This window comes from Mytilus edulis, chromosome 3 (genome assembly GCF_963676685.1).
Source record: "Mytilus edulis chromosome 3, xbMytEdul2.2, whole genome shotgun sequence".
Classification (NCBI taxonomy): domain Eukaryota; kingdom Metazoa; phylum Mollusca; class Bivalvia; order Mytilida; family Mytilidae; genus Mytilus; species Mytilus edulis.
The window spans coordinates 73,690,091-73,714,102 of record NC_092346.1 but is presented as its reverse complement, the minus strand read 5'-3'; the positions used below and the strand labels follow the sequence as shown (position 1 = coordinate 73,714,102).

Sequence of the window (24,012 nt, the reverse complement as noted above, 5' to 3'; positions counted from 1 at the left end):
TCCCCAAACACTGTTTTTCTTGTGGCCACCTCTCCTTCGTAACCGTAAAAGATTTTATTTTACCAAATTGCTCGTTACATATTTAGGATAAGAATATTCGTTTGAACCATAGCTCTATGGGGACTCCATATGAGAGTTATTCCCCCTTTTTCATTTGATTCAAGCGATATGCATTTTCAACTGGTAAACCATAACTGATAGAGACCTAGGGTCTTCATGAGGTCATTGGTACTAAAAATGAAAATGAGGTCAATGTCAAAGGTCAAGGTCATATTATAAATTTTGATTTTGGCTTATTTTCACTTCTTTTCAAATACTGTATGACATTTTGACAAATAATTTTTCATAAATTATTAGTTGCGACATGTCCTTACTTGTATATTTTGGTTGAAAGGCTGCGCATACAATAAAGGGAGTTTTTGTCCATCTTACATTTAAAATTACGCGTCAAGTGGTAGTACTCATTAACCAAACATATTAAAGACCTAGGATATTTTGATTCAAGGTCCATGGTTTGTGACCTTGAAATTGAGGTCAAGGTCATAGGTTAATAGGACGTCATAAAGCCATAGGAACTAACATTTTAAACTGATTTTTCATATTTCAATATAAAAATAGATCTTTTCTAGTGGAAAGACTTCAATTGTTCTCTGAACAATTTGTTTTTAATTTACATCATATTTTGTGAGAGAAGGGGGTTCAGACTATGTGGTATCAGGTCTGTTTGCGCCCAATACACTTTCGCACCTCGCACGTTCACACCCAAGGTCCGTTCGCACTCTACTCATTCGCGCCCAATTTTAATTCAAATTCAAGTTGAATAATTGGAAAATCATGATTGTTGTTTTAAATTGCTTTGGTGTAAATACTGAATGTATTTTTAGCTTGGTATGAGTAAAACATTGAAGATTTTAAAGGAAAAACACAAAAGATAATTGTTTTTAAGCCCTTTGATCTGAAACAACAAAACAATAAAATATAGGAACCAAAATATAGCAATCCACTATTATAACCAAAACATGATAAAATTTATTCAACACACAGAAAAAAAATAGTCAGAATCTCACTTCATTATGAAAGAGGTCAATGAAACAAAGTATAGCAATACACTAACCAAAACATGATTAAGAGTTATTCAACGCTAAATAAAACGTTGACAAAATACCACTTTATTTAGAAACGATTATTATTATCTTTAACAATACGCTATCCAAAACATGATTAAGATTTATTCAACACAAAAAAAAAATGCTGTCTCACTTTATTTTGAGACAATGACAACAATTATACTTATAAGAAAACACTTGCTTACAGAGTTATTAAACACAAAACCAATTAAGATTAGTTGCGAACATGTAGGGTGTGAAAGTGAAAGGGGGCGAACATGAGTTGGTGCAAACGTGAATGGGCGCGAACGGACCCGGATTCAGCCTATGTACCAGTGAGAAATATAGAAGCCTTTCTACGGTATTTATTTGTACAATTCAGGTAGTCTTGACCTATTCATTTGTCTTAAAAAAAAACCCAGCCAGTTGGCACCTTCACTTCACACACACACATATACGAATATCAATTATATGCTTACGAGACATGTTGCATTGTTAAACTAATTACGGTATGTGAAAATCAAGACTTGCATAAAAACTATCCCAATATTAGAGACAGTGGCGTCATTTTTCTTCAGAGCTTTCAGCTCTTTGATTAATTCTCAGTTCACTATATTTTTCTTGAATTTTCAGCTTGGGTTTAAATTGTGCCTTAGGAGCTGTTGAAATGAGACCATTTATAGAAGCAATCAGTAACAACACTACAGCATACACCATATGTTATCCAAATGCAGGTAATGTACTACTAAATCCTCCAAGTAATTTAATTGAATTCATTGATCTTAATAATTCTAATTCAGATTAGTCAACATTGTTTGGTCACTTATGATAATTCAAAGAGATGCTACCGAAAACTTATCAGATAGTTTTGTCTTTATAAACATTTATATGGCCTTTCAAATAACAAGCTGAAAGTATAAAAATCCTTAGAATTTTATTTTTGTCTTCTATAAATATATCTTCCTGATTATGCATGAAAAATTTCCTTCTGGACATTAACGTTAAAGTACTTGTCTGATGCCAGTAATCTCATATAAGTGATTTTAACAATCTTTCTCTATTTTCTTCTATTAAAATATACAATTCGGTGTAACAATGCTACTTATACATTTTTTTTGTTTTTATTTTTCTAGGTTTACCAAACACTTTTGGAGATTATGATGAAACACCAGAAATGATGGCTGGACACATAAAAGTAGGTATTGCTAAGAGAGGTCTCAACTTAAACTTCAACATACTAATGTAAGATGTTTTGCTTTGGAGTACCACAAAATTCATGTGGGCACAAAAGTAAAGAAGGATATGCCTTAGCAAACATTATATTAACATTTTAGATTTTAGCATATAAGCTTTATAGCATAATTAGTAATCGTCTTTTTTCTAACTAAAATCCAACCTCCTCTCTGTCAGAGAATATCATTTACTTTTCTCTGTGTGATTCCAATCCTGTTACAAGAATGATATACCACATACTACACTGATTTTGTAATTCAAATTAGATCAACTTTTATTAAAAGGAAAAAAATATCATTCAAAGATTTATTTTCTAACTTTAAATTTTAAAAGATTTACTATTTTATGTTTCATTTAAAATATTAGATCATTATTTAAAGTTATATATTTTGTAGGCATTTGCTGATGATGGATTTTTAAACATAGTTGGTGGATGTTGTGGAACCACACCAGAACATATAAAGTAAATTACTATGATTATAGATAAGAAATACATAAAAGATTTGAGTTTATTCACATGTTTACCCCTGCAATTATACCTTAATAACGGAATATTTTGTACTGCTTTTTCGTTTTGTTATTTTTAAACTAAGAGATATTTTAATGACTGGAAATGGAACATAATTGACCTTTCTGAAATTGATAACCCTTTGTTGAAGAGATATTGAAAGGCAGATAACTTGTACATATATTGCTTCATTTTATAAATAAGCTGTCATGGATGAAAAATTTTGTTTGTTTGTGTATGAGTAATTATAGATTATCAATGACAATTGTGTTAAATGGCTAAGAGATCACATCTTGGACAAGGCACACTCTTTTCCAGATTTTGAAATGGTAGTCAAATGTAAAAACTCTAACCCAACTACCTTATCGTGAGAACCTGAAATTCTAAAGATTGATTATCTGAAAAAAAGTTGAAATGAATCACATTTTGTGCTTTATTTTTTTATTCATTTAAATTGAAATTAAATGTTCTTAACGTTTCTGTTTAAAGGGCTATTGCTGACATAGTAAGAAATAAAAAACCGAGAGTTCCTCCAGAAGACCTGAAGTCAGGATACATGAAATTATGTGGTAATAACAATATGTCAGATTTACTATTATTATGAACATATTAATGACTGCTACACTCATTTCATTGGATTATTATACCCCCACTATAAGAGTGGGACTTTGATGCATTCACCTTGTAAACTGTTCCTTCACTTTGTTCATCCAACAAATATTTCTGTCACACTTTTCTCTCAAGGGGTTGTATAGTGCTAACACTATTTGCATTGGTCAAACACAGACTTTCTGTTTGTAAATACTTTGGATTTATTTGTGCCACATGTTAAAAGAACTTTTAAAAACAAATAGTCACACTTATCTCCAGGTCTACATAACACAATGACGTTATATTTGTTTATCTAGGTAGTAATGAGATTTAATGTATGAATTTTATCATTTGTCCGACACCTACTTCCTGTTTTCTGACCTTTGAATTACCTGTGGAGGTATAATTATTACATCACTGCATGCATTCATATATGATTAGATGCTGAGGAAAAATTGTACTATAAAAGTGTCATCTTTTATCTTTAAATTTAAAAATGCTTAGACATGTCAATTCAAAGGTCTTGTTTTAAAGATTGTATTATGTTTTACAGGATTAGAACCATCCTACATTGGACCATTCACAAACTTTGTTAATATTGGAGAAAGATGTAATGTAGCAGGCTCAAGGAAATTTGCTAAACTTATAACTAAGGGGGATTATGATGTAAGTAGATATGAAATTATTGATATTATAAAATATTTCAAAAGTTATTGCAGAAAAACATGTAAATGCTAGTCGAAACATTAGAAACTGAAAGGCGTCAAAGAGCTTTTCCTTCATCAGGAATGCTCAAAGCTAGATATTTGCAAGCCTATGATGTATAAGAACCGTAACAGTTGAAGAGCTATATGAACTAAGCCATCATAGGTGAACTCTTGAGGGAGATGAAACCTTAGTTTCTGAAGAGTTACTTAAAAGAATTTCTTTATTCATGAACAGAAAATTTGTTATAATTATGGCATTTGAACATTTTGAACCTGTCATTTTATTTAAATTTCATTGCATATTTTTGTAGGAGGCACTAAGCATAGCTAAGACACAAGTAGAAAATGGAGCACAGGTATTAGATATCAATATGGATGAAGGAATGTTAGATGGGATCAAGGCCATGACAAAATTTGTCAACCTAATTTCATCAGAACCAGATATTGCAAAAGTAAATATTTTAGTATAATAACAGGATGATTCTTTCAGTTAATTTTCTTCTTTTTTTTTATTAGAAAGCAAAATCATCAATGATAATACCAACATGAACTAATGTACAGTGTCATTTATTCGGTGAAAGGAATATTGTTTCATATGAACACAAACTACAGAGAATGCTTAACGAGGTTGCGTCTTGGTGTGATGACTGGAAACTTGAAGTCAATCGGTCGAAAACTAAAGTAGTGCATTTTAGAAATCCTTCGATACCTCGGTCAGACTTTGATTTTGAATGTGGAACTCACAACTTAGAATATATTGACTCATACAAATATTTGGGACTTTGGTTCGATGAGTTCTTAACACTAGAAAAGGCAGTTACAGAGCTTTCTAAATCAGCCAGTAGAGCTTTGGGAGCCCTTTTTGGTAAATTCATAGCGACAGGTGGTATGACTTGGAACGTTTATCACAAACTTTATACGACGATGGTAGAACCAGTTCTATTCTATGGTAGTGCTGTTTGGGGATACAAATCCCACAGAGTAATTAACAATGTACAGAACAAAGCTGCAAAATACTTTCTTGCAGTTGGGAAGCGAACCTCCAACACAGCGGTGCGCGGAGATCTTGGACTAACCTCATGTTATACGAAGCAAAAACTATCATGCCTACGTCTAAAATGTAAGATCATACGAGTTAACGATGATAGACTTATATCAAAAGTAGCAGCGTGGGCCTCGCGGCGACGAAAAGGGTGGCATCATCAAATAGACAAACTTGCAAACGATATACATGTTGCTGATATTGTACATAACACCACTATCAGTGTTAAAACGGCGATGCGCCTCATAAGTGAAAAACTAACGAACTTTGACCAGGCTGATTTTGAGAAAGATTTATATGATGACAGAAACAATGCTAACGGCAACAAGCTAAGGACTTACCGTATTTACAAGCAAAGTGTTAAAACAGAACAGTATATTCTCTCGCTTTTACCAAGAAACGTAACTCGAACTATGGCATTATTCCGCAGTGGATCGCTACCCCTAGCTGTAGAGACAGGGAGATACACCAGACCGCAGATTCCATTGAATAATAGACTATGTAAATTTTGTAAATTGAATGATATTGAACACGAAACTCACTTTTTAATGGTTTGCACTCTGTATGAAGACATTAGATATGAATTGTTTCAAAAGGCACGTCAATGTATTGAAAATTTTGAAAACATGAGTACAGAGCTCAAGTTCAATGCTTTAATGACATGTAATGACATTCAAGTAACACTGTCCTACTCTATTCACAAATTTTATGTCAGGCGAAAAAGTTTTTTATAACATATAATTGTCCATAAAGCCTATTCTTTTTATCCGGGTAAAAATATAATTTAAAGAAAATATATATTAATTAAGGGAAATAACTTTTGGTACATAAATAATGAAAGTATGTGTATTGTAATAGTTTCATGTAATATGTCGATAGAACATTTTAAATATATTTTTTGAAAATTGTTGAAAGTGGTTTAAATGTACTGATGATTCAATTTACTTTCCCTTTTTTTATCACTTTTATTAATTTTAAATTATAATATATAGAAATATTTTATTCTTATCGCAGTTTTACACATAATTTTGTTTTAGTCTTTAGACACAATTTTTAAACTAGGTGTATTTAACATTCTTACATTTCTTTAAAATCTAATTTTTATTAGTCCGTTTAATTTATCAGGTTTGCAAGGTTTTTTTTTTTTTTATATATTATTTCTTTTTTTTTTACATTGTGTGATTGAGCTGTTTTATATGTATATAACAGTGTCTCATAAGTCTTTTTAGGCTGGGTGTTGATCTTTTTTTTTTTTATGTGATTGTACTTGTGTAAATATTTTACTATTGTGTAAGATCAATACGTGACACTTTAATAAAATAAATTTATCTTATCTTATCATATACGTGTGATTGTGCTTTCAAGGACACATTATTTACATACTCTCTAATGCATTCATTAAGGTTTGTAAAATTTGAAGAATTTCGGTTACTTCAAATAATACCCTCAGCTCAAAAAAGATACAGATTTTTTTTTTTGAATTCTGCATAGTATTATACATTTAAACATAGTCTTGTAAGCTTTTTAACAATTATAGAATGTATACAAAAACAGATTGATAAAAGTGTCATGCACATTTAAAACATAACACTGAATACAGTCATGCATCAGTTAAAATAAACACGTTTCTAGAAAGCTTATATTAAAAATCTTACATGGAGGTGTATGACAATCTCAAACAGATGCCCATGAGACAAACATCCCTATGAGCAGCAGTTTGTGACATCTGACATTAGTTTTGATTAAAAAAAAATTAACAGTTGCTTTTTTATACTGCTTGTTTTCAACAATAACACTATATTTCACAATTGCTTAACTATGTTTAAAATGTGAAGCAAATTCATGCTGTTTATTCACATATACATTTAATTAATGTTTCCATTTAGGTGCCCCTGTGTATAGATTCCTCAAACTTTGCTGTAGTTGAAGCAGGATTAAAATGTACACAGGGAAAGTGTATAGTAAACAGTATCAGTTTAAAGGAAGGAGAGAAGGATTTCTTAGATAAAGCCAGTAAAGTGAAACAGTATGGAGGGGCTGTTGTTATTATGGCATTTGATGAAGAAGGACAGGTATATTTGTTAATTTGGAAAAGTTGAGAAATTAGAAGTGTTCTCGCTCTCTTATTGAATAGAATAAAAAGCTTGATCGTAATAGGATCTGTATTGTTTTATTGTTCAATATTTCATTATTACTTCCAGGAAATTTGTAATTTTGTTTAGTTTTTTGTTTTTCAAAAATATGGTAATAATAACCAATATTTTACTAGTTTCATCAAAATATTCTTTAACAGAAGTAAAAAAATATGAAATCGGTTATTGATAGATTTAATATAATTATTTTACAGGCCACAGATACAGATAGGAAAGTAGAAATCTGTACTAGATCGTATAGATTATTGGTGGACAAAGTTGGTTTTAACCCAAACGACATTATATTTGATCCCAATATCCTAACCATTGCTACAGGGATGGAAGAACATAATGGATATGGTATCACATTTGTTGAAGCTACCAAGAAAATAAAAGTAAGACAATGAGATATATGTTGAGTAATATATCATTGAATATGCTGTATACATATATTTATTTAGTTTTTCCTTTATTTGCAATAACTAGTAGACTTTGTGTAAATAACTTTAATTAAAGAGAAATAAATAAAATAGTTGTTAACTTCACCTTTCATTAACGTGAATAGATATTCCAAAATTAAAGTTTTATATATTTCATACTAGTACGATTTTAACGATAGACCTACTATGTGACAAGTATTGAGTGGATTGCTGAAAGCCAAAATAGTTTAATTTATAAATAATTTTATCTAAAGATATAAGCTAATCCTACATTCAAATTATCAAATCTTCAAAAAGATATCTTAGATTTAAGAGCCTTCTTAATGACCGCAAAATTTTTTTGCGGTTGTAGATTAGTATGACGTTGGCATTGTTGTCGTCGTCTGAAGACACATTGATTTTTCGCGCTATAACTTTAGTTTAGGTAAATAGAAATCTATGAAATTTAAACACGAGGTTTATTTATGACCACAAATAGAAGGTTGGGATTGATTTTGGGAGTTTTGGTCCCAACAGTTTAGGAATTGGGCCCGTTTTCAAATTGGTATTAAGGTCCATAGGGTCCAAAATTAAACTTCGTTTGATTTTAGCAAAAATTTAATTCTTGTTTTTTTTTTATATGCTGAATCTAAACATGTACTTAGATTTTTGATTATGGGCCCAGTTTTCAAGTTGGTCCAAATCAGGGTCCAAAATTAAACTTTGTTTGATTTCAACAAAAATTGAATATTTGGGGTTCTTTGATATGCTTGAATCTAAACATGTATTAAGATTTTTGCTTATGGGGCCAGTTTTCAAGTTGGTCCAAATCGTGGTCCAAATTAAACTTTGTTTGATTTCATCAAAAATTGAATCCTTGTGGTTCTTTAATATGCTGAATCTAATCTAGTTAGATTTTTGATTATAGGCCCAGTTTTCAAGTTGGTCCAAATTGGGGTCCAAAATTAAACTTCGTTTGATTTCAACAAAAATTGAATATATGGGGTTCTTTGATATATGCTGAATCTAACCATGTATTTAGATTTTTGATATTTGGGCCTGGTTATCAAATTGGTCTACATTGAGGTCTAAAGGGTCCAAACTTGGAACTTTATTTTATTTCATCTAAAAATTGAATTCTTGGGCTTCTTTGGTATGCTGAATCTAATCATGTATTTAGATTTTGGATTTTGGACCATAATAGGTAAATGTCCAATTAAAAATTTTTAAGTTTTTAAGTTTAAGTTCTTAGACCACATTCATTCTGTGTCAGAAACCTATGTTGTGTAAACTATTTAATCACAATCCAAATTCAGAGCTGTATCAAGCTTGAATGTTGTGTCCATTCTTGCCCCAACTGTTCAGGGTCGAACTCTGCGGTCGTATAAAGCTGCGCCCTGAGGAGCATCTGGTTTTAGGGTTATTTTGATAATAAAAAAAAATCTCTGAAACGTCATTAGGTCATATTTTCTCATTTGATTCTATTTTAGTATGCTGATTTGATAATAATTGTCATGATTGCAAATTTTTTACTCATTTAATTTCATATTTATATTTTTAATTAAATGAAAATCCCTATGCTTTAGAATACTATATTTGAATAAGAGTTTTTTATTTGTAAATTTACATTGCAGGATTCATGATTTTTTCATTACTCTTCCATAGTTTAGATTATATTGGCCTGGGGAAGATTTCTTTTAACAATTGAATTATGGATACACTGCATTGTTTTATGATATACTAATACTGATAACATTAACATTTTAGGAAACATTACCAGGTGCTAGAGTTAGTGGAGGTGTATCAAACTTCTCATTTTCATTTCGAGGAATGGAAGCTGTCAGAGAAGCTATGCACAGTGTATTTCTCTATCATGCTATCAAGGTAAAGTCTCTGAACAGATATAAACAAATGAATACTAGTGAAACAAATTATGAAAATCAGCAGTAAATATTGATAAAGATTTGTACATAACCGTACAGAACTTGTAACAATTAAGGACAAATGTTTTGACTTCTTGACTGTTTGTTGAATTCATGAATTTCTACAATACAAGTAAGAAATGTAGCGGAGTAAATTGCATATAAGTAGCATAATTCATCTAATATGAACCTTAATGTCCACATAAACTATAAGCTGTGTTTAAGCCTCAATAATAAATGTGAATTGAAAAATAAACATAAAATCATCAAAATAGATGTTGATTAAAATCATGTCTAAATCAACCAGAAACTTTTGGTTATAGGTACCATACATATTTGTTAAATTTGAAAATATGATAGAATATTATTTCACTTGTTATATATACCAGTTGGAGATTATCATATCAGAAAAATGTATAAATTGTTCTGCATGCACTATTTTGTTTATCATAAGTATCATTTACCATATGTGAATTATGTCATGGTCTTGTATGATGAAATTGGTTATTAAATCATTGGATTTTCAAGACTGATAAGGAATGTTAATGAGGCAATGTGTTATTAACTATTTATATAAAAAAGAAGATGTGGTATGATTGCCAATGAGACAACTATCCACAAAAGACCAAAATGACACAGACATTAACAACTATAGGTCATCGTACGGCCTTCAACAATGAGCAAAGCCCATACCGCATAGTCAGCTATAAAAGGCCCAGATAAGACAATGTAAAACAATTTAAACGAGAAAACTAACGGCCTTATTTATGTAAAAAAAATGAACGAAAAACAAATATGTAACACATAAACAAACGACAACCACTGAATATACAGTCTTATTATTTTTATTTATTTTGAAGAATGGAATGGACATGGGCATAGTAAATGCTGGATGTTTGCCTGTATATGATGATATAGAACCTAAATTATTGGAGTTGTGTGAAAATCTTCTCTGGGATAAGGATCCAGAGGGCACAGAAAAACTGCTAGTATATGCTCAGGTGAACTTAATTGGTGGTCAATATATACACTAATAAAATTTTTGAATTAAATCATTTACATGAAATAAAAAGGTTTATAGTTGACCAGTTAATATTTTCATAAAAAGGTTCTACCACTGAATTCAATGTGATACCATATCTATCCACTCAGACAGTTAAAATATACAAATTTAAAACGCAAGGCTTACCAAGCGTTAACTGTTGAGAGTGTATAAATGTCATATTGCTCTAGATTTGGTGGTGGAAGTGTTTCTTATAATATTTAAACAATATGCAAACAAATTCAATCCTTCCTTTTGATCGATCTGCAAGAAGATGTGTTCTTTCTATGTGACATCATCAGGCATGTTCACCTTTTTCATGACGTCTCAATAGGAAATTCATGGAAAGCACGAAATTTGACGATAAACTTTTTGACCAATGAAGAACTGAGATAAAATGAAGCACAAATTGAATAAATAAAGATTATCGTCAGGAAAAGGATTATTCCTGTTAGAATTGAGAAATGTATATATAGATAATGGGTGTTCTTCATAACAACATAGTTTTAATGGAAAGTCCCAAGATGGGTTATATCACAAGACAATATAGAACTTTAAAACATTTTTCTTTTTGAATTTTTTATTTATAAATTCTTTAAACTGTTTCAAACTGTCTCAATTGTACATTTGTTAAACTTAATTCTTTGTCTGTTTTCAAATGGCTGTTCTGCTTCCTGACAGAATATCTTTGTTATTTGCAATATTAACCATTAATAGTGGCTGCACATACATGTCTTGAAGCCAGTACTCTTTTAATGTTTCAGTTATTCTTTTCCTTGCTTACTTCATATTTCATGTGAAGCATCACTTTTTTGCATGAACACGACAACACGTTAACTTCTTGTGTAATTATGTTATATTCCAATTGTTTATTAACAGCATATTATTTCCATTATTAGGGAATGAGTAAAGATGCAAAGAAAGGTGTAGTTAGTGATGAATGGAGAGAAAAAGATGTGGAGGAAAGGTTGCAATATTCACTAGTGAAGGTAAGTAACAGTTTACCATGAAGGAATGCATTTTTATAATAATGAAACATTGACATTAATTTTACATGTTAATATTTGATTCAGATTGACAGAGCTTTATTAATATAGATGAAACAAGATTCAGGCTGTTGTGTTGTATCAAAAAAATAATTTGGGAGATTATTTTTTCAATTCAGAAGTTATCAAGCTTCTTCAGTCAAATATGAAGTTCAGGATTTAACTTTTAATCATCTGAGGTTCCATATATAATATTTTACCTCACATTTATTTGTATTTTAGTGAATTGAAAAAATTAACTCACTGAAACTAATTTTTTTTATGTACATTTTATTTTTAGGGTATAGATAAATTCATTGTTGAAGATACAGAAGAGGCCAGAGCTAATAAAGATAATTATCCTAGACCTTTGAATGTTATTGAAGGTCCTTTGATGAAGGTAAAATTAAAGTTTATAATCCCTTAGTCTCCTTATTTATTAGTTCTATTATCATGTATCAAGACTATGATAAGTTCTACGAATGTTCACACACAACTTTATCTTAACCTTGATAGAATTTAAAGTTCAAATCTTTGTTTACGGTTTATTTATACTTAGAAACTTTTTTTTTTAATTGTCAAAGATGGAACATTACCTCAACTGAATTGCTTGAAAATAGAAACGAAAATGTAACTATATTAATGTTGATGGAATATATCTATATAGGGTATGAGTGTGGTTGGTGATCTGTTTGGAGCTGGGAAAATGTTTTTACCCCAAGTAATTAAGTCTGCCAGAGTGATGAAGAAAGCTGTTGGACACCTCATACCATTCATGGAGGAGGAGAGACAACAAAAGATTGCACTAGGAGGGGATGATGATGAAGTATGTACCTTGTTTTGATTGTTTTGTAGTTCAGATAATGATATAGTCTAAATAGTTGTTTAAAATATATAGTGTTGTAAACTTATTATGAGAATTTATGGATTAAAGTTGAATAAGTGATCAATATGAATAAGAAATAATCTGTTATTTAAACCATCATGGACCAAAATGCATTTGTAATTTTGCATGTGCCCCATTTTCTACAATTTATATAACGCATATTTGAACTGTACACAAATAATGGGAATATCCCATAGAAATGCTATTTGCAGTAGGTATATTGTCTTAATACAGTGTGACTTTGTGTTTTAATAGGGGAGTCAGTATACAGGAGTTGTTGTTCTAGCCACTGTTAAAGGAGATGTACATGACATTGGTAAAAACATAGTGGGAGTAGTATTAGGATGTAATAACTACAAGTAAGTTACAAGAAATTTAATCACCAAAAAAGGCCTTTTTCTAAAGATTTTGTTTTACATTGGAAAACATCACTTTTCAGATGATTTTTGTATAAAATGAACGGGGCTGCATTCATGTTCAGTCTTGACCTTTATATATGTCATCAAGTACAGCCTACTTTTAAATATAAAGTCTGGATACAAGTGCAGGCACTTCTATTAAGGCAAAAAAGGTAAAAAGGAGCACAAGTGTTCCAACTCTGAAGATTTCAGTAATTTTGCGTAATTTAATTATGCTACTACCTGATGCATTTGTATTGCATTGTCAAAAACATTCAATATTTATGTAGCTAAAGTATTATACTTTCAAATAAATAGCTTAAAATTTACTTTTAAACAAATTTGTAAAAATGATTTATTAAGGGCACAAAAGGGGTTCCTACCGGGGCTACTCCTTTGTAATATGAAAATTAGAAGTTGTAGTTTAAAGTTTTGCATTGTTTACATTTAGTAGTGCTGACAATTTAATTGTGACATTGGCTTCATAATATCAAAAGTCTAGGTAGACACAATCCTGTGTTCAAAGTTATTTTTCCGTAATCAAAAAAAGATAATTTAAGTTTAGCTTACAGGTACAGTGACAATTTTTATGCCCCACCTACGATAGTAGAGGGGCATTATGTTTTCTGGTCTGTGCGTCCGTTCGTTCATTCGTCTGTTTGTCCCGCTTCAGGTTAAAGTTTTTGGTCAAGGTAGTTTTTGATGAAGTTGAAGTCCAATCGACTTCAAACTTAGTATACATGTTCCCTATGATATGATCTTTTTAATTTTAATGCCAAATTAGAGGGTTTATCCCAATTTCACGGTCCACTGAACATAGAAAATGATAGTGCAAGTGGGGCATTCGTGTACTGGGGAAACATTCTTGTTAAAACATGTTTTTGTTAAAAAAATTCTTAATTATATTTTTGTTTAGAATTAAGTTTAAACATATTTATTTATAGTGGATTGGGAAACAAGTTTTGCAATTTATATAAATCACATTGTGGGTGCGATTGCTGCCTTGTAGCGGCATTAGCTTACTCTTTTTCGAAATCTACAAGGATGTCTTTAACGTGCAAGAGATATCGATACCTCTTAACATGGGTCAGCCATTTATCGTCCCCTTCCGACGAAAATCATCGTTTCCTCAAGACCATACTCGCAAATGGTGTCAAGGGAGAGCCGAAAATTGAGATCCTTAAATTTTCATCCCAAATGAGAATCGAACCAGGATTGTTCTCGTCAATAATGATGTAACTAGTTAACACTTTAAATTACAGAGTTATAGATTTAGGAGTAATGACACCATGTGAAAAGATCTTAGAGACAGCAATACAAGAGAAAGCAGGTATAGATTTCTACTTACAGTGATATTTGTAGCATAGTATAAGTGTATATCATGGTTATTAATATTTTTTACCAAGTAATTTGCATACTAAAAACAAGACAAAAACATAAGATCTGTTGCTGAAAACAGCTGTAAATTTTAAAATTCAGCATTAATGGAATAATGAAGAGTCTATATATGATCATGTATGCTGCCTTGACTGATTTAAAATCAAAATGACTGAAAAATCTACACAATTGAGAAGACCCAAGCTTAAGATGTTGCTACCACATCTGAATTTGCTTTATTTGTTTTCTGTATGATAATTTCAAATATGTTCCTTGGGAATTTTGTAACTATTAGCTACAGTGTTAAGCATTACCAAGTTTTAGGTATTGACCTTTGAACTGAACATGTTCATGCAAAAGGTATCTACTTAAAGTACTTTCTAACATTGTTATTCCTCTAAGGACCAATTGTTAGAATACTGATTTTATTCAATCTCTTCTCTTTACAGATTTTGTTGGGTTGTCAGGATTGATCACTCCTTCACTTGATGAAATGATCTTTGTTGCAAAGGAAATGGAAAGAATAGGAATGAAATTGCCATTATTGATAGGAGGCGCCACTACATCCAAGTATGACTTATTAGAATACTTTTTTTTTCAAAATTACTTGACAAGAACACTAAAAGAAAAATGGTTAAAACATTTGTAAAATATTTTGATTTAGTATCGCTATATGGCATGTATGGTATTATTAAAACAAGATTAAAATGAGTTTGGAATGGAGTAGAATTTGAACAGATTAATTTCATCTCATGTGAAATATTGTGCAAATCAGATAATATTGTTTTAATAGACCTATCCTTTGAAACAAGGAAACATGGGAGACATACACAAACTTTAAATTCTCTGTTGATTGTATTTCAGAACACACACTGCTGTAAAGATTGCTCCAAGATATTCACAACCAACAATACATGTACTAGATGCATCCAAAAGTGTAGTCGTTGTAAGTACAGCTTTTAGCTATAATAAACGATCCTTAGCAATTGATCACGTATTTAGTATGCAGTTGAGACTAAGATTGCTTCTGGTTGGTATGTTTCACCTTGAGCAATATCAGATGGAAACATTCACTTGAAAGGTATCTCTTTTTTTTACTCCTGGGGAGTATACATTGGTACATTTTACTTGGTTACTTTGTGTGAAAATTAACAAGCAAGTAAATATCCAAATTTGTGAAAATTGGGGTAGTTAGATTGCTTTTGATATCACAGGTTACTAGGAATGAAGAAAAGCTTGTGAACAATAAAAACATTATCAATGATTTTGCAAATTCAACAATTTTAAAACATCAATTTGAAATGAAATGCCAATATGTATATAATATTTTGGGGTGAAAATGATCAAAGTATGTGAAAAAATATGTATACAATAACATACAGTTTCTTATACAACATTTTACTTACAGTGTTCCTCTCTGCTGGATGTTGACAATTTTAATGAATTTACAGATGAAATTAAGGAGGAATATGAAGAAATAAGAGAAGAACATTATGATTCTTTAAAGGTAAGTAAGAATATTCAATGCTTTATTGTGATGTAAACTAAACAGAAAATTAACCATAATGTTCAAAGAAATGAATTTGTTCATAATTTATGGGTATTTTAATTCAATAACAACTCTTTGGTCCTTTGACACCAAAAATAGGCTATTGCTACATGTAGTTTGTGTAGATAAGATTTTCATATATTTTAAACATTACCCCTGTCATAATTTAATATTTTGGGAATTAATGCAATTAACATTGAACAAGTTGATCCAATGCCAATAGCTGGTAAATACAAGTCTGTGTTGAAGGAACTAATAACAATTTTGTTGTACTGTGAGTCTGTGAATTCATTATTATTCGTTGGATACCAATTATCATGAATTTCGTGGGTACAAGTGAACTACGAAATTAAGTGTTCTGCAAATAACAAATTCTATATGGGCTTGTACCCAGATTTGGACAAAACCATTAAATTAAATATCTACGAACATGCAAATTTTTCATTGTCCACAAAAATTGGTACCCACAAAAAATAAATGAATCCACAGTATCAATAGTAGATTTGTTGTTCAGCTTGAATAGTTCTTGATTATTCTGGAAACAAAACAAAAATGGTAAATTTTGATGATATATAAATTCTCTGCAAAATTTGAATGTTATAATCTTCTCTTTCAGGACAGAAGATATCTGAGTTTACAGAAAGCTAGAGAAAAGAAGTTATGCATAGATTGGGTTAATGATCCACCAGTAGGTCAGTTGATAAACTTTATTTATTGAAACTTTCTCACAATTGTTAAAATATAATGCTTTTGTGCACCTATTTATTTTTTTAATAGTTTCCCTAACCAAATCCTGGTCTTTGCAAGGGGATGAGGCATTATTTTGTTAGCCATGCTCACAGTACCTCTAGTTATGATTATCAGTATGATTTTGTTGAAAATTGATACACGCTATGAAGTTCTAAATAACAAGTAACTATCATTAATTATATCTGTTTTTATGCCCCACCTATATGCCACACCTACAATAGTAGAGGGGCATTATGTTTTCTGGTCTGTTCGTTCTTCCGTCCGTCCGTCCGTCTGTCCCGCTTCAGGTTAAAGTTTTTGGTCAAGGTAGTTTTTGATGAAGTTGAAGTCCAATCAACTTGAAACTTAGTACACATGTTCCCTATGATATTATCTTTCTAATGTTAATGCCTAATGCCTAATTATATATTTTTTTTCCAATTTCATGGTCCATTGAACATGAAAAATGATAGTGCGAGAGGGGCATCCATGTACTTTGGACACATTCTTGTTATAGTCTTCCTTTCCCATCAAACATCAATTATTCCATTAATCCAGATCTGTTACTATCATCAGATCTGTGGTTTTCAATATTGTTTTTTCACTTTTGTAAATAAATGTTTATTTTACTGATTCAAAAAAAGAAAAATATTATCAAATTAGAAAACAAGACCTGCATATTTTATTATAGGCTTGACAGTCATAAAGTCGAATATTCTAAAAAAAAAATTGGTACATTTTTGGTGTCTACCAGCTTTGAACAAGTTATGGAGATTATTATAATTGCTTTAATAATCAACAAATATATATATATATTTTATAGGAAGGCCTACATTTTTTGGAGTGAAGAAATATGAAAATTATGATTTAAATCATCTGGTGCCTTACATAGATTGGAAACCTTTCTTTGATGTATGGCAGCTGAGAGGAAAGTATCCAAACAGAGGTTACCCTAAAATCTTCAATGATAAACAAGTTGGTGAGTGAAATAAACAATATGGCTTCCTGATTTATTTTCTCATAGTTGAAACTGAATTTTGGTATTTAAAATTTCAGATGAGATAAAAAGAAATAATAATTTTTTAAGGGAATATCTCAAAATATTAAAAAAAAACTGTTGGCAAATTTTACTAGATAAGACTTAATATTAGTTGGTTATTATGAATAGTTCATCTTTAATATTGATCAATTACATTTGGAAATCCATTAACATTTTTTACCCTGGCTTTTATTTCTGTTGATAAGATCTACCTTTTGGATAACTGTTGCACTATTAATAGTTTTGAAGGACTACTAAATTTGTAAAAGATTTCTTGACTTAAAGATCCATCTATATATTTTTCAAGGACCTGAAGCAAAGAGAGTGTACAATGATGCACAAACATTACTGAAGAAGTTAATAAATGACCAGAGATTGAAAGCTCATGGTGTGGTAGCTTTCTACAGAGCTAACAGTGTAGGAGATGACATAGAAGTATATGGTGATGATGGTCAGGTCATAACTGTATTACGTGGACTTAGACAACAGGTAATACAGTCAAACTATATATACATATAATAGGTGAATGTTGTATGAACTAATTAGACAATAAACTATAATGGCCTGTAGAAAAAATGAATATTAAAAAATTGTTGAACTAAAAAATGTCAATTTCTTGAGGATGCAGGCTGAAGTGAGATAGTGTCCAACAGGGTTGACAATTTTGGATATTCATTGCTTCAAAGTGGCCACAACATAAGTTACATTAAAAAGCACTTGCATTTCTGTAGTTCAGATATTAATGAAAATACTTTTAACTCAATATACAGGCAATAATATTTCTAACATAGACTTTCATACTGTTTAGCACAAAATACAGGATATTTGAATCTTCTGAATACTCTAACTATGATGTGATGTTACATTTACAGGCAGAGAAGGATGTAAATGATAAGAGTGCCTATTTGTGTCTGTCTGATTTCATTGCTCCAAAGGAGTCAGGAATGGTAGATTACATTGGTTTGTTTGCTGTCACAACAGGTCATGGAGTCCAGGAAATATGTAAAGAGTGAGTTTATTAATTTATTTAGTGTGGAATTTGTCCTAACAGCATCACTTTGAAATAATTTGACTTTGTCTTGTCTAAGAATGTCTTTATGTTTTGATTTGTGGTATATGTTTTGGAACTCATACTTTTTAAATTGAGAAAGGAAATGGGGAATGTGTCAAAACGACAACAACCTGACCAGAGAGCAGACAACAGCCGAAGGCCACCAATGGGTCTTCAATGTAGTGCGAAATTCCCGCACCCGTAGGTGTCCTTCAGCTAGCCTCTTTAACCTATATCAGGGACATAACAAACCAAATCAGAATAAACAATTAATTTTTAACTATTTATATTGATGTGCTTTGGAACATATATCACAGAGCCTCATCTGCTTAATTATGACCACTAGTATGATATCCCAATTTACAGCATTTAAATAGCAAATATGGTCATGTAAAGCCATTTTTGTTTTTAAAAATATACCTTTGAAAGGTAAATGATATTTTTCTGGATGCTTTATACAAGGTATTTTCAATTTATCTAGATATGAAAAAGAGTATGATGATTATGGAATTATAATGACAAAGGCATTAGCTGACAGACTAGCTGAGGTAGGTTAACCATTATAGATCCTTTGCCACACATTTCTTGCTTCAACAACAAATTAGTTTTTGTTTTTCTACCCCTGCCCATAGGATAGGGTATACTGTTTTACCTCTGAACATAACATATATCTATTGCATTTTTCTTAACATTACAAGTCCAAACTTCAACATATATTACAACATACTCCATCTTGTGATTGGAAAGGGGGAGGGGGTTAATTGATGAACAAAAGTTTACATTACATCCTTAAAATATAAAAAAACAACTTATGTTGACCATACAGTTAATAAGTTTTATGATAATGGTAATGAAATTTTATATCAATATTTACAGGCATTTGCTGAAGAGATACATGAGAAAGTGAGAAAAGAATTATGGAGTTATTCAAAGGAGGAAGTTATGGAAACACAAGATTTACTCAAAGTTAAATACAAGGTGGGATATTTTACTGATGTCTTAGAGAAATTAATTGAATTATAATATTCTAGGTTGAGAACCCCTATTATTATAATACTTGAGAAAACATTCATCCAATTGTAAGAGAAATGATGTTTAATAGTGTATAGCAGACATCATTTTTTTAATTTTTGGAGACCATCTAAGCTGTCATTATAACAATCATGTATTGTATTTCTAGGGAATTCGCCCTGCTCCAGGATACCCAAGTCAGCCAGATCATACAGAGAAAGAGACTATGTGGAAGTTACTTCAAGCCTCAGATGTAGGAATACAGTTAACAGAATCTTTAGCCATGGACCCAGCAGCATCTGTATCAGGACTATATTTTAGTCATGGAAAATCATCATATTTTGCCACTGGAAAGTTGGCTAAAGATCAGGTATTGAACTTGTGTGTTAATTTGATTTCCCCCTGATTTATGAAATGATCCTAACTAGTAGGAAAAGGACATTTTTTTACATGATTTTTTTATTTGATTACTTTACTTTGTTTGTATTTAACTATAGAGATCAGATAATAAGTCCCATGACAGTGTATAACAGTAAAACATGGTTAAAAATTTCATCAGTGACAGTTGGTTCAAATAACCTTTATACTTTTTCAAAAGTTTTAAAAATAGTTTACTAAATCTAAAATATTTTTTTTTCTCTCTTTCAGATTATAGATTATGCAAACAGAAAAGAAATGAAAGTGTGTGATGTTGAACGATGGCTGGGATCAGTGTTGGCATATGATGCCTGAAAATGAATGAATGTATGTGTAGTGAAATGTAAATCAAAGATGAACAAAACAATGTCATGGGATATTCACTCTGTAAGAAGGAGATTTGGGACCATTTAGATATTGTTTTAGATATATTTATGCCCAACCAACAAGTGGCCATGACAGAGAATAGTGCATATGGAAATCTGAATAGGAAAAGAAATATGTTTGAATATAAAATAACAATATTTTGTGTGGCATTTTGACTCCGTGACTGATAACGAAACAAAACAAATGCAACTTATTCCACATTTAGAGTTTTGAAATAATGCTGTGATATGAAATAACATTACAACTTATATTAAGTTATAAGTTCTTACAAAACAATTTTGGTTGAAACTTGATTAATTTTATGCAAAGACTTTGACTTTGAAAAAAACCTGTGATTCATTTAGTTTTGTTGACACCAACTTGTATCGTCATGGATATTTGATTTAGTGATTTTGCTAATGTATGCATTTAGAAAATATGTAATTTGTTGAACATTTAAATTCGTGGTTCACCTATATCAACAAAACTGACAACAATTGGTATACCAGGAATATTAATGAATCCACAGTATTGTAAACTAAAAGAATTTGTAAGGTTGTAAACAGTTATAACCATACAGTTCAAACATATTCTCTTTTGACTCATCACTACAAAACAATTTGTAAATTTAATTAATTAAAATCAAAGAACGCTTTTCTTTAATATTGATTATATTGTTCTGTGTGTTGACCATTCTCTCCCCTTAATTGATATTACAGTACCTGTTTGAAGTTGTGACCTCAATGATTTGTAATGTAGCTTTATGAAGTACTGTTTTTTTTATTTATGTTTACTGTGGGTGAATAAACTGTAATCATATAATTGATGATTGAACTGTAAAATCATGAATGTTTCCATATGATTGTTTGCTTTTATTATGCATTTGTCTTTATGTTTTTATACATTAATTGATTGTTTTTATGAGTTTAAGAGTTATTGGTGGTTAATAATTGAAACATTTGGTAGATAAAATAATTTTTGATATTTTATTTTTGAAATGGCACTTGCTTCATTAGTTGATGTGTTCATTAGGCACTATGTTAGCTAATCATGTATTTTTCACACTGAAAGCTAGTAAGAAATTATACAGCACTTTGATTCTGTTTTCTGGTATTGTTCACCTCAGACAAACCTTCATCTCTTAAACCATTTTATCAAACTTGACTACAATCATTCTTTGGATGTCATGTTTGAAAATCATAACAAACCAATAATTAAACACCAATCGATCAATCTAATAAAAAAAGATACCAGGCCTTATAATTTAACATTCCAGACACATGTTTCATCCAGATAAGACTCATTACTTGGGCACAAATCAAAACAGTTAAACTGTTCGGGTAGAAAAAATTAATTAAAAAAAATCTTTTAAAAGGGCACTAGCTGTCAAAGTCATGATCATTGATTTGACTCAATTTATTCCCCTTTATAACAAACTACAACAGTCAACATATATCCAATATATAGAAAGTCTCAAATAAACAATTTACAATGCATAGGATCAATAATATGCATCACCTTTTTGTGTGTATTTTAGTTTAGACGCCATCTAATTATCCATCATGGTGACCCCTGAGGACTGGACGGTCATATACCCTATATAAACATAAACATAGATATAAATAGATAATGAAGTTGTACAATTGGATGTGAATAGCAAGTGGGTAATTCAGCAGCGATGTTTCTTTGCTTATTTTGACATAATTGTACCAAAGTGGCTTCTAAAAGTGACTATTAATTCCCATTTCTCTTTCATTAATTATTGAATAGAAAAAAAAATCACATTTTTTTTTTATTATCTTGTATCTAGTGTTTCTGCTAGCTTCTTACTTCAATATATATTCTTATATTTATCATGAAATTTATAACATTTGTTTTCATGTCCGTATACATTTTTGCATCTATTTGATTATTTTTATTCTAATATATTTGTACAAGAAAATCAATAAACCCTACAATATTGATTATTTTTTACTGTATGAAAAATGTTTTCTTATGAAACCTTTGATATTAATAGACATCTGATAATAAGAATCTATTATTTTATGTAACAAGAAAAAAGGAATCTCTAGCTAGCTTGGTTAATTACTTGTGCTGATAATTTATGCTTTTGTATATAAACAGAGTGGTATAAACTTGTAGATACCGGGAATACATTTAGTAGTATGTGATTGCTTTTTGTGCCAGTGGATGCTAATGACATGCAATTGATTGTACATGTACCCCTGCATATTAAGGTGCTCTTTTAAATGGCATAACACATTTAAAATATTAAAGAGTATTTTTTTCCAAGTTACTAATGAATGCTTTATAAGGGAAATTGGCTCTTCTTAGCCTTCAAGTGACAGTAATTAGAGACAACTTTGATTGGTGAACATTTAGAAACCTTTCTGCAAAGATATTATTTGAACTTATCAAACAACTGTCCACTAGATTTCATTCAAGGATGACAATTTTCTTTGAACCTAGCCAGCTCTTGTTAATGAAATAGTAAATTTAAATAGTTGACAAATATACTGTTAAATCAAATACAATTTATCATTTCAAACTTTTAGAAATAATATAGTTTTGGTATCTTGCTTAGATAATCCATTGTCCGACTTTTAATGATTCTTTATAAACCTGTGATAAGCAAATGATCTCTAAGAAATTGCACATAAATGTGAGCAATACAGGCGTCTGGTATTTTAAAATGGTTAAGATAGACAATCATATATTGTTCTTTGGAATGTAGAGGTTTGATTTCTGACATTTCTATGCTGAATGTTCTAATTAGTTCATAATGTGACATTATATGCAGTTGTTTTTTTTATGTTTGGTATCAATTTTTTTTCATCATGTATGTTGTTGAAAATTTTATATACAGATTGGTTTATTTGCAGCTGTTTTATTATCATCGATTTTACATTGAGACAATGTAAGTTTTCATAAAAAAAAGTGCAATGTTCAAACAGATTTTAATGCAATCTTTTTCTAAAAGTATCAGTTAACTCTTCCTTTTCTTTTTTTTAGTTTCAACCTATTTAAAAAAAATGGAAAATTAAACATTCATATCAAAACCAACATACTTCCCCATTGTTAAGTATATATGTATCAATAGAATAAAGAAAGAGTAACAGAAGAAGAAAAATGGAGATATTAATTCGAACAGAAAAAAATGTACAACCTTTAATGGATACATATGCTTCTAAGCACTTTGTTATCTATAAGTATTTTTGTTTAAAAGCAAAACAGTTTTAGGGACTGCCAATTTATACCTTCATATAGTGGTCTCCAAGGTTGGATATTTTGTGATTCGTGTAAGCAAGATATTTAACAAAGGGTAAACTGTTAAAAGCCAGTTTTTGTATCTATTTTTATACATCTATTTTAAACAATTCTGTATGATTTCAAAAATTAATTCAGATGTTTTATTTGTATATTGTTATTGCATATTTATTGAAATAAAGGTTTAAAATTTTA

General features: G+C 30.4%; 1 protein-coding gene across 1 annotated transcript in view; it reads left to right on the top strand.

Moving 5' to 3' along the window:
- The window catches only part of LOC139517350 (methionine synthase-like), a 31,652-nt gene extending 7,640 nt beyond the window's left edge, over nt 1–24,012 (top strand). Inside the window, exons 9-34 of the mRNA XM_071308293.1 lie at nt 1,740–1,840; nt 2,240–2,301; nt 2,735–2,802; nt 3,337–3,416; nt 3,992–4,104; nt 4,457–4,597; nt 7,074–7,259; nt 7,535–7,714; nt 9,506–9,622; nt 10,521–10,661; nt 11,602–11,691; nt 12,029–12,127; nt 12,395–12,553; nt 12,869–12,972; nt 14,274–14,341; nt 14,838–14,958; nt 15,253–15,334; nt 15,797–15,895; nt 16,554–16,629; nt 17,490–17,645; nt 18,013–18,194; nt 18,578–18,714; nt 19,238–19,304; nt 19,633–19,734; nt 19,937–20,137; nt 20,416–24,012. Of these exons, the coding sequence (XP_071164394.1) occupies nt 1,740–1,840; nt 2,240–2,301; nt 2,735–2,802; nt 3,337–3,416; nt 3,992–4,104; nt 4,457–4,597; nt 7,074–7,259; nt 7,535–7,714; nt 9,506–9,622; nt 10,521–10,661; nt 11,602–11,691; nt 12,029–12,127; nt 12,395–12,553; nt 12,869–12,972; nt 14,274–14,341; nt 14,838–14,958; nt 15,253–15,334; nt 15,797–15,895; nt 16,554–16,629; nt 17,490–17,645; nt 18,013–18,194; nt 18,578–18,714; nt 19,238–19,304; nt 19,633–19,734; nt 19,937–20,137; nt 20,416–20,499 (3,016 nt within the window). The 3' untranslated portion in view covers nt 20,500–24,012. The remainder of the gene's footprint in view (nt 1–1,739; nt 1,841–2,239; nt 2,302–2,734; nt 2,803–3,336; nt 3,417–3,991; nt 4,105–4,456; nt 4,598–7,073; nt 7,260–7,534; nt 7,715–9,505; nt 9,623–10,520; nt 10,662–11,601; nt 11,692–12,028; nt 12,128–12,394; nt 12,554–12,868; nt 12,973–14,273; nt 14,342–14,837; nt 14,959–15,252; nt 15,335–15,796; nt 15,896–16,553; nt 16,630–17,489; nt 17,646–18,012; nt 18,195–18,577; nt 18,715–19,237; nt 19,305–19,632; nt 19,735–19,936; nt 20,138–20,415) is intronic.